General features: G+C 31.4%; 1 protein-coding gene across 4 annotated transcripts in view; it reads left to right on the top strand.

Moving 5' to 3' along the window:
* The window catches only part of COL11A1 (collagen type XI alpha 1 chain), a 199,688-nt gene that overhangs the window by 21,417 nt on the left and 161,033 nt on the right, over positions 1-17,238 (top strand). For all 4 annotated transcript variants that reach the window (XM_074318647.1, XM_074318650.1, XM_074318648.1 and 1 more), the window contains exons 2-4: positions 444-611; positions 6,410-6,623; positions 9,327-9,489. In XM_074318647.1, coding sequence (XP_074174748.1) covers positions 444-611; positions 6,410-6,623; positions 9,327-9,489 — 545 coding nt within the window. The remainder of the gene's footprint in view (positions 1-443; positions 612-6,409; positions 6,624-9,326; positions 9,490-17,238) is intronic.

Raw genomic sequence — 17,238 nt, 5'->3', positions numbered from 1 at the left:
AGTAAATCTATTAGAAATTAATGGAATATGTACAGATTCTAGCTTTCATTTTAATTCCAAATAATGCCATTACTTAGGATGATTAAAGATTTTATAAACTGGAATTCAGATGCATCAGAAATTTTGTGAATTCATATGTAGGTTATGTTAATTTTCAAATCTACATATACACACACTACTCACGCATAAATACATGTACACAAGTCTGTTTTGCCTTTCTACAATTTGATTCCTGATTTGAGATATTTTGTATTTGAGAATGTTATCGTTTATATTTTACTTGCTGTCCTATTCCTTAGCCCCCCACACAAATGTTAAGGAAGCATGGCAAGTGATAGATTTGAGAAGTGGAACAACAAACTATTTCCTTTGTTAAAAATACTTGTTTTTGTATTAGATTATTTGTTCAATTGTGTTTTTCTTATTTTTAACTTATTTTTTAGCTGCTCCAGTTGATGTACTAAAAGCTCTAGATTTTCACAATTCTCCAGAGGGAATATCAAAAACAACGGGCTTTTGCACAAACAGAAAGAATTCAAAAGGTTCAGATACTGCTTACAGAGTTTCAAAGCAAGCACAACTCAGTGCCCCAACAAAACAGTTATTTTCAGGTACGTTCACTTTATTACTACAACTACTATTATTTTGTTAATTATTATTATTTCTACTTACCATGCTATGTAATGCATAATTATGGGGGGGGGAGTTAATGAGATATTTTTATACATCAGGCAAGTAGATTGTGGCCTTCAAGGTGACTTAATGAAAATAATAATTGTCAATTTTAATTCAGCACAATCACAGAAGGTATGCTAATTCAAAAACTTAATAATTCATTTTATTTTAAGATGGCAAAACTTAAAGACAACGTTATGTCTAACTCATTTTTGCATATAATTGCGTAGAATTTATTCATTAGGGAGAATGTGGGAACTTCACCCTCAATGACTACCCAGGTTGATTTAATGGGCATGTGGATTTGCACATGCTTAATGAGTGTCTTTCTAAAACTAATGTATACTTCTGCTGAAAGAAATACTTCTTCAGCAGATGTTATAGAACACATTATTCTGTATTATTTTTGGATCCTGTTTGTGTCTCAAATATAATAAAAGTTAGTCACAAATCACAGGGAGATCTGGGACAAGAGATTTTGTCAGTCTTTACCTGGAAAGTTTGTATAATAGTGTTGAAAAATATATGCTGAATATTTTCTGTCTTTCCATGCTGGCATTAATTGACCTAATAACATGAGTTATCTAGAATCATGATAATGTAGGAAAAGAGAGTTGAGTGGTGAATGACAATTTCTGAGCATCACATTTTCTGAGTGGGTAACTTGTTACAAGTACTTGCTTGCTATTTTATAGACAATTATTTTTCCTTTTAACTTTACTAAGTTGAGTATCCTCATCCTTATTCAACAGAAGAGGAAATTGAGTTTCACTGAGGTCCTCTGACTTGTCCAAATTACATGGGGTCAATATTTAATCCAGGTCTTGTCTGTTGCCCACGCTGATATTGTCTATATTACCAAGTATTCCCTTTTGGTGCTTTGGGATCCTCTCAGAACCAATTTATCATTTAAATTCTTCATCTTCTACTGTCTCCACCTGAAGGAAATTGAGTTCTCTATTTTCACGCATTAAAGTGTTTTCTAACAATAGAATAATTATAAATAAAGGGACTGAAAATTATAAAACAAGATAGTATATTTTCCATGGAAGGACATTTAAAAGTACATGTATTTTGATAAATTATTGTTTCTTCCAAGATATTTCCTGTTTTGCATTAATTTGTAGTGGACAAAAGTAGTAAACTACAAATTGAAAGAATGTCAAAGCACAATTTTTCTGACTTCGAAAAAAAAATAGTTATTAAATCCATAAAATATTTTTAAAATCAAATTTAAAAGTTTTAAACAGTGAAAGTTAAGTTGCTTTTCTATTTTTCTGCACACTACTGCAAAAATAGGAAAGGGCAATGAATTTTCAAGAGAGAACAAAGAATAATGGATTAATAGAAAAGCGTTATAAATACTCAAGAAGTTAGTTTATAATTTTTTATATTTTGGCTCATCATCTCCGGGTGAGTTTGTCTGCTTTCCAGTGTGGTAGTTAATTTGATTAATTGATCATTTCTGTTGTGTTACTCATGGAAAAAGAATATAATGCATACCCCTAGGATCTCCTTCCATGCCACTTGACAGAATTCATTTATATCAAAGTTTTTCTTTCCCTTGTGAATTTTGTCTTAAACATATGATTCTAATAATGAGTATTTCAGATAGGAAGAGACACCTATGATATATACCTCACTTTTTCCCCCAAGAAAATTATTTTTTTATAAGCTTGCCTTTTCGTAAGGTAGAGCTTCCTGCCAAATAATGCAAAACGGCAATTAATAAAAATTACCAATGACATATTTACGGTTAAAAATGACTGGGCAGTGAATACACAATGCAATATATAGATGATGTATTACAGAATTGTACACTTGAAACCTATATAATTTTACTAACCAATGTCACCTCAATAAATTTAATAAAAATTAATAAAAATACAGCTTGCTATTCAGCTTTTATAACACTCACCAATAAAAGATATTGCTTCATTAAAAAACACAAACAGTGAATATGTGAATATTGTTCTTTTTTCTTTCGATTAAAGTTTATTGGGGTGACAGTTGTTAGTAAACTTACATAAGTTTCAGGTGTACAATTCTGTAATACATCATCTATATATCACATTGTGTGTTCACCACCCAGAGTCATCACCATATATTTGATCCCTTTTACCCTCATCTACCACATCCCTTCCCCCTACCCTCTGCTTACCACTAAACAATTGTCTGTGTCTATGAGTTTTTGATACTTTCTTTCTTTGTCTTGTTCCTTTATTGCTTTCAATTTTATATACCACATATCAGTGAAATCATATGGTTCTTGACTTTTTCTGTCTAACTTATTTCATGAATATTATTCTTTATAAAATAAATTAAAAATATCTTTGAAAAGTAATTTGGAATGTTCTTTCTTCCATTATAGGAAGACATAATAGCAACTTTTTTCTAATGAATAAAGTAAGCAGTAGTATTGGAAACTTCACCATTGGTGTGGGGCTTGGGGCTTATCAGGTAGTCATTGTAATAGTCTATAGAATTAAGGTATATGTCCTCCAAAGTTCCATTTTGAGACCTTTAATTTAAATGTCTGAGAACTCTGTGCATGTGAACTGAATAGAATTTGTGATTTGCAAATTCTGTGTGCCCTTTTTAGAACACCTGCTGTGGGACAGATACTTTGAAAAAAAAATTATTTTGATCTTTATCTTCATAACCATCTGGAAAGGGGAATATTTAAACCCAAATTATGGATTAGGAATTAGAAATGTGAAGTATTTAAATATAATCACAGAACCAGCAAATGATATGAAGATGACAGTCCTTGTCTTTTTTAGAGTAAAGTGGGCTTTTCCCGCTATGCAAATGGCCTTTCCCCCTCATTTAAAAAATCCTACTGACCACTAAACTACATCAGAAGAATATTTTAGTTAAAGGGAGACATATTCAGCATTGAATATATTGACCACAAATTAAAAAATTAAATTCAAATAACAAAGTGCCTTTTATATATGTAATTTATTCATGTATACAATATCTATTAATGTTAGAAGCCCATATAAGAACCACTATTGAATCTGATGTAGTCAGAGTGAATTATGATTATTATTTTATATATATATGATTTATGTATATACATATACTGCAGGTAGTCATAGCATTTCTTTCTTTAACAGCAGCCATTTAACAGAGAGGATACTTTATTCTTAGCTGTATATATACATTTCAAACCATCTATTATTTAAGTTGAAAAATTCCACATTTAATCTGTATTATATATACTGATCACTGCTATTTTAGATAAAATTTCACATGTTAGGTGGTTGCATTTCTGTTGTTGAACTAATACAGTGGATTCTCTCTGACACATTAGGCAGTTATGAACAGCTTTGATGAACATCTTATAGGGAGGAAACTATGGTGGGGTGCCTAGGTTAGACTGACATTAAGTCCTGATTTTTTTGATAACTAAATTTCTTTTTCTAAGTATCATAGCTTAAATATTATAATTAAAATGTGATTGCTTAATTTTAAATTGGGAAATACTTTCATAATTGAAAGATGTTACTCATTAGTGTAGTTAGAAGTTGGCAGTATTCAAAAGCTGCGCTGTAGATATTGGATGATTAATTAAAATTTGTTGTAATTCATTTAATCTTATATGAGCAGGTTATTTTCTGAAATTCCTCTTTTCCTAAATGTAGACATTATTTCATAATGTTTTGGCAAAAATGAAAAAAAAATGTTCTCCCTAGCTCATAATATTTTAGCATCTTTTGTTTTTTTCAATGTTTGAGATATTTTAAAAATTGAGGTATATTTAGGGAAAGAATTTCTGTGATTCTCAACATTCTGGGCTACTCGTTCAAAGAGAAAGTTTATATACAATGGAGCTTCTTCAATAAATTACCTAGATTTTTGTATAAACAAATTGTGTTTTATTAATTGATGTGTTTTCTTACCTTTCCATTTTATTCACAAGATTATTTTTTATTGATTTTTATAAATATAAAATTGAATGTCTCTGTGACAAATTAAAAATATAAAACATGTACACATATTTATTTTTCTATTGTAATAGCAAAGCTCTTATGACCTACTTGCGATATATCATGTTTCCCTAAAAATAAGACCTAACAGGAAATAAGCCCCAGCATGATTTTTCAGGATGATATCCCCTGAACATAAGCCCTAATGCATCTTTTGGAGCAAAAATTAATATAAGATCCGGTCTTATTTTCAGGGAAACACGGTAGCGAAATTGTATTGGTACATTATTTCAAAAGCTAAAATTGAGAATTTTAAATAAACACTTTTTAGTTTTGAGATATCTATCTATTGATTTTATCTATTTATCTATGTAAATGTAGATATAGATAGATGGATTAGAACTGAGTAGTAAACTAATTGACTGGTTTATGACATACTTTTATTTAATTTTCACAACGTTTTAAATAATTTCCATTTCATAAAACATCTTTCCACTACCTTATTTTAAGTGCTGCATAGAATTTCACTATATAGATATTTTGTATTTATTTAACCAGTCCCAACCGTTGGAAATTTTAATATTTTCTGATTATAGTATTCTGATGAATTCACTTAACATAATATTCTTACATGTAAGCACCCTCCAACCTTGATAAATTCTAAGAAGTGAAATTGATGGTCTCCTATAGTTTTTGGAATTTGAATCCATGGCAGTCATAGTCATAATAATTTTATTATTTAATACTATAATGTATAATAGAATTTGGAATGAACTGATCGAATATGGAAGCTCTTGGTGTTGGCCGAGATATCATTGATTACACAAACCCCAGTTTTGCATGTGAACAACATTTTAATTGAAGTAACCACATCCTTCAAATATAATTCCTGCTTTACTTATATCTCAGGATAGTAAGAGGATAAAATAAGATATATATATATATATATATATATATATATATATATATGTGTGTGTGTGTATATATATATACATATATATGTATATATATATAACTATTTTTGAAAAACATAACCCATACTTTAATATGCAGTGTTTATATAAAAACATACAGGTAGTCTTTATTTAACTACCTGAGATATATTTATACTGTTCATTTAAGTAAATATTTATTTAATAAATGCTTACTAAGCACTTATGTACATCTGCCCCCCTGCTGGGTATTTGGGATATGATGGTTAGAGGGGGCAAAAAAAACAAAAAAAAAACAGTCCGCTCTCCTGAATGTACAATCAAATTAACCAAGTATCTAATAGCTTTGATTCACAATGCCGTACGCTTTTTTTATTAGTAAAATTGTATTGTTACAGGAAAAACTGATCAGAAACTCTAGCTTTTGAAGGGATGACTAAAAGAATGAATACCTTCATAAATTGTGTCCTTACAATGCCTCTTAAAAGAGGGGATATATGGTCGCAGACTGGAAGGAGGCAGAAAATACATATCTTACACCAAAAATGGTACTTAAGTGTTTTAAAAGTGCTTACTATGTCTTTGGTATTGTACTGGCACCGTGATCATGTTTCCTAACTTTGAAATTCACATAATCATTGTGGTTTAAGTGAGTGGCTTTAAAGTTTGAATAAAGCTTGAACAATTGCTACATGGAAAGCTTAATAGAGTTTTCTCCACATTTATTTTTACATCAGCATTGTTATTATAATACTATTTGAACTTAGATGATATATTAAGGCCACATGGAAAGTTCAGAAATAATACAGTGATCCAGGAATAATTTGGAAATTTGGAATTTCTGACTCTTTGGCCTTCTCTTCTCAGGAGGAACTTTTCCAGAAGATTTTTCAATATTATTTACAGTAAAACCCAAAAAAGGAATTCAGTCTTTCCTTTTATCTATATATAATGAGCATGGCATTCAGCAAATTGGTGTTGAAGTTGGGAGATCACCGGTTTTCCTGTTTGAAGACCACACGGGAAAACCTGCCCCAGAAGACTATCCCCTCTTCAGAACTGTTAACATCGCCGATGGGAAGTAAGTAACGCAATAATCCAGTGTTTCAGCTATGCTGAAAGCAGTTCTTTTATTTTACCATTCAACAAATATTTACGAAGTGTGATGCAGATTTTTTTAGGGACTGGTGATATAGAAATGAACAAAACAATAACATTGCTACACTTCCATAGTTTCCAGTCAGGATAGGCAAACAATGAACAATAAGAAATACTAATAAATAGTGTATCAGGTGGTGGGAGATACGTGAGAGAGAAAACTAGGGCAGTGAAGAGGAAAGGGAGTGGTGGTGAGGGGTGCAATTTTAGGGAGTGAGTGGAGGGAAAACCTCACTAAGAAGGTAGCATGTGAAGGAGGTGATGTGCATGACAATTAAAAGCATACTATTCCAGGAGGAGGGCAAGTAAATGAAAAATCTCTGATTCTGGGTGTGGCTGATTTGGTCTAAGCAATGTCAAGGGTGCCAGCAATGGCAGGAGCAGAGGGGCATGACAGGGGTGGAGAAGCAGTGGGAGGCCAGATGGTGTAGCACATTGTAGGTGATTGTAAGCACTCTGGGTTCTGTTCTGAGTGAAATGGGAAGTCCCTGTAGGCTTTTTGAGAAGGATGATCTGATTTCACTTCTTTTTTTACCAATCATATTAATATTGATGAGCATAAGGGAGCCTTATATAATACTTAGTATGCGCTACAAACTTTTCTAGATACTTGACACATAGTTAACTCATTTAATTTTTCACAACTTTTTGAAGAAAGTAATGTTAATAACCCATTTTATAGATAAGGCAAATGAGTCACAGAGAGTTTAGGTAACTTGCCTGAAGTCATACATTTGGAAAGTAGCAGACACAGCTAACATCTTTAGAAAGTGGCCAAGATAGTTTTTGAACTCAAGTAGTCAGACTCTCCAATAACCACTACTTTCTTCTGAAAATCATGCCGAATTCTGAATTGTATTGTGAACACTGTCTTTCATTTAGGGAGCAGCTAAACACAAATAAATACTTATTAAATTTACTTGTCATTTAATTGCTGAATTTAGAGTTCTCAAAATAGATTTATCCAAGATACAACATTTGGTTATAGACATAAAAAGGAAATAGCAGTGCAGATTTAAAAAAACAAAACAAAACAAAATCCACACTCAGTGTACCTTTGTCAGGGATATGGAGAAAACTTTTTCTCAGGGTCCAGGTGAGAGAGATGGCAGCTTGGACTAAGTTAAGAGACATTGGATTCTACCTGTACTTTGAATATAAGAACTGATAGGATTTTCTGATGATAACATAAAACATATAGTATGAGAGAAAGAAAATAACTATGAGTGACTCCAAAACTAAGTGTTAACTTAGTATTGTGAATATTATATATTATAGCATAGTTTTAACACATTATTAGCAGAGTTTAAATTAATTCAACAAAAATAGCAATTTTAGAGTCCTAATGAGCTTTTAACAATTGAAATCATTTTTATTTTCTGTTAATGGAAAGCACATACCTACAATAATGAGAATGGTTTAAGTTAAGACACAGGCTTCTTGGCAGAGATATGTGTAAATTTTACCCTCACAGTATTAAGTGGTTCCTAATATAAATCTTTGCTCAGTTCAAACCAAGCAGATGCCTATGCTGGTTGAATGTGCTGTGGAAAGACCAAAGATTAAGTGTATATGGAAATATACTTGGTCCTCATCAGTAGTCATGCCAAGTCACATGAAACAGACATTTTAGGAAAGCTCCTGAAACTCTTTGGGTACTTTATTTTATGGATCTAGTCCTAGACAAATCTGGAATATTAATCTAGTACTTTTCATTTGGAAAAAAAATATATAAATCAGAGTGGCTTGCAAAATCCAAGCGAGCTTCACTTAGTATTTATGTTAGCACTAGATACTCTTAATAAAACCCGCCATTTTATAGTATGATTAGGGTATGTATGTTTCCAAAGGGCTGGCCATATCTCCCCCTTAAGCCTGTCATCACTGCCCTGAATTAGCTGCAGCAGTAGCTTCAGAGTGAATTGAGACTCTCACTCCACACATGCATCGACTATGGTTTCTTTCAGTGTTCCCACTTCCTGCCAACCCTGGAAAGAAGGAGAGATATTGTGTCTCAGTCTTGGATCCTGCCCACAGTAGTGATCTATAACTGTCTTGAAATTAAAGTGGAAAAATAAAACGAAAGCACTTGAAGTAAATGTGAATAAAGACAGAGAAGCACATTGTGTTTTACAATTAGAACGTTCAGTTGCTCCAGATGGAGCAGTCATTCAATTAGTAGACATACCCTTTTATAGTCAATCTCAGGGGATCTCTAGAGCCGAATTTTTTTAAAAGTGGAATTTCACTTAGGAAGAAAGCATTTACGTACATAGAAACTATTGCTTACCCCATATCCCACCCCTAATCTCTAACAAATACCCTCATCAGGACATGGTGAGATTAGCTTTTGTTGCAACAACACAAAGTGAAGCAAAAGATGGGCACTTCCTTATCAGCATAGACAGCCAATCCTATTGAGCATCTTACAGGACTTGCGTCCTTTTGAGTACCTAGCACTGTTCTGGGTAAACAGCAGTCACCTGTCAACTGACTAATAAATGAGCCTACATTTTATACAATTTCAGCTCACTTTCACAATTTAAAATACGTTCTATTTTAATGTGGGTAATGGTTTGGCAACAATGTGTTTGAAACTTACAAAAGAATTACTTGGCTTTTTCAGGTGGCATCGGGTAGCAATCAGCGTAGAGAAGAAAACTGTGACAATGATTGTTGATTGTAAGAAAAAGACCACAAAACCACTTGATAGAAGTGAGAGAGCAGTTGTTGACACCAACGGAATCACGGTTTTTGGAACAAGGATTTTGGATGAGGAAGTTTTTGAGGTAAAAACAAATCAAACTTTATTTGAAGCAGAACACTGTTAAATCAGATGAACTGAGTTAGTAACAGTAACAATCAATATATGCTAAAAGCAAAGTTTAGAACTCTAAAGGGTGACCTACTTTCTTTCCCTGTGGGTGTAGCGGTGATGTTTTCTATTGTTCAGTAAGAGAATGAGTAGACAATGGTGACTGTAACGCCTGGGAAACGTTTACAGAGATTGGTTGATTTGAACACAGGCATGCTATTCTCCTGGGAAGGGCAAATGACTTTACACTTCGTAGTTTGCATTATTTTCTTTAGAGAAAAGAACATTTTCTTCACTTCCTTCTCTGGGAGATTAATTTAGAGAAATGTACAAGTCACATAGCTGTCTTTCTCTGTTTTTTTGTGAATGTTTCCAAGGTAAAATGGAGATCATATTGCAAAGATGAATTTTAAGTTTTAAAAATCACTTTTTTTTAAGTAGATTGAATCAAGTCATAGTAAAAAGCTTTGTTCCAATTTTAATTCCCAAATTATGATAATCACATTCTTTCTTTTAATCCTTCCATCATTGGACCTGGTAACTCATGCTTTAATTTTTATTTAGTCAATTATCAACAGAACAACAGACCTGGATCCTGACCTCATAAAGAAATGCACTGCTGAGAAATTATTTATTACTCTGATATTTTTTGGTACAATTTCTGAGTAATTTATTTTTCAAAGTGTAACAAAGTAAAGTTGTATATGATATTACAGATTAATAGACAAGTTTTACATGGTAGATTTGCTGTATTTTGTTGATGTGTGAATATACTATGCATATATATCCCATATATGTACACACACATATATATCCATACATACACACAGATAGTATTATTTTCATAAAAATAAAATAAAATTAAGAGTGTCAGTAGAGTATTACATTCCTGTACTTATACACATAACCTATGGCATAATTTTAATAATAATTTACATTTGTGACATTTTTAGATTATTTGTTTGGGATTCTATTTGCTTTTGATTTTTTCCACTAATGTTTACCCAAGCCTTTGACTCTAAACAAAGTATTTTAGCATATTATGTCATACCTAGTAAGTCATAAACTCATTCAAGCAGTGTATAATAATATATTCTCAGATCTTCCAGTATCATGCATTGATTGCACATAAAGGATAGTAAATATTTATTAGATGATCAATATTTTAAACAAGTTAATTTCTAGTCTTGCAAAGTTTTATTTTAAATTTAAACTATTTATATACATCAGTTTCACAGGCTAAATTTATTTTTGTAACACGTGCAACCTTATTTTCCAGGAGCATAAAGGAGTAATATGGAAGAACTAATATCAGTGGATGGTTTCGTTTCATAATTAATCTATTGCTATATATAGTGACAGAGCCTGTGGAAGTTAAACACTGGAAATTAAGAGTAGAATTTATTCATCATAAATAATTAGAATATATAAAGAGGAAATAAGAAGAGGAAAAACTATGAATACATTAATTAGTATGAATGAAGGAACAATGAATTCTTAAAGTGTACAGGCCCTGAAAGATATTTGATATATGTACATATTGATTAGATTTCTTTTTCATACAGTTTCATAGCATCAACACTTTTATTTTTACCTGAACTTACTTCTAGGATAATATCATTTAATTTTTTTTTTCATTCCACTCCCCCTCGGTTGTATACTCCCCCTTCTTTCCCATACACTAGTCTCCTGCTCACTGGGGTCCAGTAAAGTTTTTGAAGTGTGATTTCAGACTATCATGGTAAGGTAATTTTCTAAAACAAATAATTGAACCTGATGTTGCATATTAAAAAATATGTAATAAAAACCTCTGTGTTTCATAGGCTGATTACAGTGTCAACGCCTAGAATATGTACAAATTATTTTCCTAAAATATTTCCATGTGTTTTCAACTATTGCTAACCAAAACACCTCTGGCCAAGAGGCGTCTACTAAATTACCAGACAGAGGTACTGGAAGCAAAGATTATTATTATTTCCTTTGATTAATTCTTAACTTTCTAATACCATATACCCATTCTAAATCTTGGAGTAACTCCACATTTATTTGGAAAAACTGTTAAATCATTAAGAAAAATAATCATTTAAAGACTTCTTAATGAAACCTTTAGTGAGTATGACAGTGAGTAACAAAAGTAAATTTATTAAGCTGCTTTGCATCTTGCAGTTTCGTGAAACCTTATGGATCTTTAAATAAGGCATTTATTTAATATGAAATTTAATTACTTTTTGAACAAGTAAATTAACACAGCACTTTCATTAACAGTTTTATCTTGTACTACCTTTGACCAAAAAATACGAAAACTTTTTTTTTTAATAAAATATTGAGAAGGCTTTGGAACAAGAATCTTTGAATTGGATGAAATTTTGTATTTATCTAATTCACAAATCCAAACAATCATCATATATAAAATTTAGGTCTCATTTCCTAAATTGTATTATTGTATGGGCATGTCAAAATTTTAAATTAATTTCGTTTTCCCACTTGAATAAAGAATATGAAGAAAATAAATTATTCAAACATACAGGTTTTTAAATCAGAATAAGCACTTCTGACTCTTTTTGTGAAATTAGTTCATTTTATCTGAATATGATCTTATATCTTTCTCTGAAAATTTACTCAAATATTTTTTCATTCACTTTGTTTTACGCTATGGTACCTATTTAATTTTTGATTCTTTGCAACTGAATGAGTAGAAATTAAACTAAAAATGACAGTAGATAGGAATGGTACTATGTATACATCGTTTTAGATGTATATATCTATACATCTATACATGTATTTGATAAATATTTGTAATGATGAAGATGATGTAAAAACCAGTGATTCATTAGTCTGAAAATGGGAAATGTCACTTCCTTGGAAATAGTTGTCATTCCAATTTAGATGAAAATTTGTTTAGTGTATATAATTTTGTCTATAATCTACCTTACATTTATGGAATGGAACTATTATGGCAAAAAATGCTAAACATGGACCTATTTGATTTGCAATCTGAAGACTTTTAAGAATTCAACATTAAACAGATAAGAGTAAAACTGAAAATGGTTTTTAAAGTATGACAAATTAGTTTATATGAAGATGCAAAAATGAATATATAGAACCATGATTCTGACTATATATTTTCAGTATAGCAGAGTGACTATAAGAATTGATTCTGGAAAGAGAAAAATCTGATTTTGAATCTCAGTATCTAACTTAATCACGTTTCTCTGTGTAATTTCTTTATGTAAGTTTTAATTTCTCATTCTTCAAAGGGGAATAGTAATGTAACTTTCCTTGTAAGTATTTATTTTACAAATGAGTTTATGTATGCAAAGTGCTTAAAATACTGGAGATATATACATATATATATATATATTTACTTATATCGCTGTATATCTATTTGTATCTCTATATATCTATGTATCTACATATGTATATATCTATCTCTAGTATCAAATATATATCTCCATATATATGGTTATATGGTATATATTAATATATGCATTGATATGTAGTTTTCTTAATCATTGTTATAATTTCTGTTTTTTTAATCATCTTACAACTATGATATTTCGAATATTGTTATACATTTTTTATATGAGTGAGCAACAGTGACCCATATATCACTTAAAAGTCCTAAGTTGTCCCTGTCTTGTAAGTAAAGTACTTCTTTCCTGGACTAATGCTTGTTCACAAGGGACCGTAGCTAAAGTTGCTCTCTCTAGACAGAGGTAGCGCCTGGATATCATTTTAGTGAGTGGACCTTGGTCTGAGTGGATGAATATACGTTTCTGCAGACACAAAATATCCAACCAACCCTAATCGACAATCTTAGTTTATTTTAGGTTGATAATACAATTCAAAGATGTGAAGAAAAACTAAATTAGAGGAACCACATGCCTGTATTCATTATCAATATAATTACTTTTAGAGTCTTCAAACAAGATATGTATTTTTAAATATCAAGTTGTAGCCATTATAACTCAAATTTTCAAAGTATTGCTATTTCAATGTGTTTTATTTTTGAAGAAACAGTTTATTACAAGTCTTTTATATTTTTACCAATGATCTATCTTTGGACCGATTCTTTCTTTTAAAGAAATGAGGGGACTATGATGGCAAAGGGCTTCTGAGTTAAAAAGCTTGTTGATGAAATTTTTCATTTTTTCAAACTTCTCGGGAAACAGGAAAGACTTTTACATTCAATTTTTTTTGAGAAATCAATGAATTACACAGTATAAAAGATAAACTATTTCAGTAGTTCTACAAGACCTGAAAACTTACCTTAAAGTAATAATAACCATCTCAAATATTCCATTAAGAAATTGATTACTGCTTTGTGATGTCTGTGTAGCTTTTTAGTGCATATATTTTCCAATGCACGTGCTTTTTTTTTTTTTTATGTTAGTAGATGTAGTATAGAACAGCATACTAGGATAGAGATAGCTTCCCCATTTATCTATCTTTCCCAGTTGAAATGCATTTAGTTTATAGCCCTTGAGATATTTTTTTTTCTATTTACTGAGTCATAATTGAAACTACAAATATTAAAATTGTACTATTTGAAAAATTGTGACATATAGATATATAGACCTCCAAAACCATCATGATAATCAAAAAAATGAACACCATCACACCCAAAAGTTTCTTCCTACCCTTTTACAACCCGTCTCTTTTTTCACCCTAACCCCAGGTAATCACTAATTTGCTTTTTATCACTATAGCCTATTTATCATTTCTAGAATTTGTATAAATGGAATCATACTGAATGTACTCCTTATACCTTGACTTTTTTCACTCAGCATAATGATTTTGAGATTTATCCCTGTTTTCATATGTATCATTATTTGGCTTTTTGTTTTAATTGCTAAGTAGTATTCTAACTTATGAATAAACCACAATTTGTTCATCCCTTCACTTTCTTAGAGCACTTTGGATTGTTTGCAGATTTTGGCTACTGCATGTAAAGATGCTGTAAATATTCATGGATAAATTTTGTTTGGGCAATTTTTGTTTGTCTTAGTTAAATACCTAGAAGTAAAATGCCTAGGTCTTTTGGTAGGTACATGTTTAACTTTAAAACAACAGCAGCAACAACAAAAACTGTCCAACTATTTTCCAAAGTGTCATTAATCATTTTACCCTCCATTCAGCAATGAACGAGAGTTCCAGTTGTTTTGCATCCTTGCCAACCCTTGATATGAACAGTCCTTTTAAATGGTACCCATTCTAAATAGTTGTACACTAGTGTTTTATTGTGGTTTGACTTGCATTTCCCTCATGACTGATGATGTCAAGCATTTTCCCAGGTGCTTATTGGCCATTTATGCATCTTTTTGTGTGTGTGTGTGACGTGTCTTTTGCCCATGTAAAAAAAAAAAGAAAAATGGCTGATATATTCTGATTTAGGCATTTTAAGAGTTCTTTATGTAGTCTTCATACACTTTCATACCTATATGCAAATAAATTTTCCAGAATGTGGCTTTTTCTTTCTTTCTTAATAGTGTCAAAGTCTGGGTGCTTTTCCTTTTGATAAAGTTTTATTTAAGAATTTTGTTTTTATGTTTCATACTTTTTGTGTTCTGAGGAACAACTACCTATACCAAGATCACAAAGATTTTTGCCAGCTATCAGAAATGTTGTAGTTTTAGGTTTTACATGTAGGTTTTGTCTTATTTTCACTTAATATTAATGTATGGGGTGAGGTACAGGTCAGTGGTGATTGTTTTTATGTAAAGCTATTCAGTTCATTTGACATGCTTTATTTAAAAGGCTTTCCTTTCATGCAGTAGATTGCCACGACTACTATGTCAAAAATCTCAGAGATGGCATGTTTATTGTCTTTTATTAGTAATTTTTTTCTTGACATACAATATTATATTAGTTTCAGGTGTATATCATAGTTATCAGACTTTGTGTAACTTATGAAGTGATCACTCCAATAAATCTAGTACCCATCTGACTCCATACATTGTTGTTACAATGTTATTGACTAATTGACTATATATTTTATGCTATACCTACATCCCCATTATTATTTTGTACTTCTTAATTCCTTCACTTTTTTCACCCATCCTTCCAACCCCTCTCCCACCTGGCAACCATCAAAATGTTCTCTGTGTCTATGAGTTTGTTTCTGTTTCATTTGTTTGTTTATTTTGTTCTTTAGATTCTACTTATAAGTGCAATTATAGGACATTTGTCTTTCTCTGTCTGACTCCACTCAACACAATACCCTCTAGGTCCATCTATATTGTTGCAGATGGCAAGATTTCATTCCTTTTTATGGCTGAGTAATATTCCCTTATATGTACATTTTCTTTATCCATTCATCCACCAATGGACTCCCAGGTTGCTTCCATATCTTGACTATTGTAAATAATGCTGCAATGAATATATGGATACTCATGTTCCCTTCAAGATAGCATTTTGGGTTTCTTTGGATAAATAATCAGAAATGGGATTACTGGGTACTTCTTTGCCTCTTGTTTTGAAGTCTATTTTGTCTGGTACAAGTATGGCTGCCACAACTTTTTTTTTTTTTTTTTAATTTCCATTTTCATGAAATATATTTTTCCATCCCCTTACTTTCAGTCTGAGTGTGTTTTTCAATCTGAAGTAAGTCGCTTGTAGGCAGCATATGTAAGGGTTTTATTTTCTTACTCATTCAGCTACCTTATGTCTTTTGTTTGGAGCATGTAATAAATTTACAATATTGTAGTTATTGCCTTTTTATTATTCATCGTTTTTATCTTTTTTTTTTTCCCTTTCTCCTTAAGGAAGTCCCCTTAACATTCCTTTTAATACTGGTTTGGTGGTTATGAACACCTTTAGCTTTTTGTCTGGGAAAACTTCTTATGTCTCCTTCAATTTTAAATGATAGCATTACAGGGCAGATAAATGATGGTCCTTGCTTTTCATCATTTTGAATATTTCATGCCAATCCCTTTTAGCCTGCAAAACTTCTGTTGAGAAATTAGCTGACAGCCTTATGGGAGCTCCCTTTGGCAGAGAAACTACTTTTCTCTTGATGCTTTTCAGATTCTCTCTTTGTCTTTAACCTTTGGCATTTTAATTATGATGTGTCTTGGTATGAGCCTCATTGGGTTCACCTTGTCTGGGACTCTCTGCACTTGTTGAGCTTATATGACTATTTCCTTTCCCAAGTTAGGAAAGTTTTTCATCATAATTTCTTCAAATAGGTTTTCAATTCCTTCCTCTTTTTCTTCTTTTCTGTATTCCTCTGATGTGAACATTAGTGTGCTTGATATTGTCCCAGAGGCCTGTTAAACTATTTTCATTACTTTTGGATTCTTTTTTCTTTTTCAGAATATTTTATTTTTTTAAATTACATTTCTTGGAGTGACAATGATTAGTGACATTACATAGGTTTCAAGTGTACAACTCTAAAATACATAATCTATATATCACATTGTGTGCTCACCACCCAGAGTCAGTTCTGCTTCCATCATCATACATTTGATTCTTTTACCCTTTTCTACCACTTCCCTTTTCCCCCCATGCTCTGGTAACTACTAAAACTGTTGTCTGTGTTTATGAGTTTTTGTTTCTTTTTTTGTTTGTGTTGTTCCCTTGTAGCTTTCAACTTTATATCCCACATATGAATGAAGTCATATGTTTTTTTTTTTCTGACTTATTTTGCTTAGCATAATAATTTCAAGATCCATCCATGTTGTCTTATGGAAACAACCAAAGTGTCCTTCAATAGATGATTGGA

Source organism: Rhinolophus sinicus, linkage group LG14 (assembly GCF_036562045.2).
Source record: "Rhinolophus sinicus isolate RSC01 linkage group LG14, ASM3656204v1, whole genome shotgun sequence".
Classification (NCBI taxonomy): Eukaryota; Metazoa; Chordata; class Mammalia; order Chiroptera; family Rhinolophidae; genus Rhinolophus; species Rhinolophus sinicus.
The sequence above is the reverse complement of the archived record's forward strand: the minus strand, read 5'-3'. Positions and strand labels throughout refer to the sequence as shown.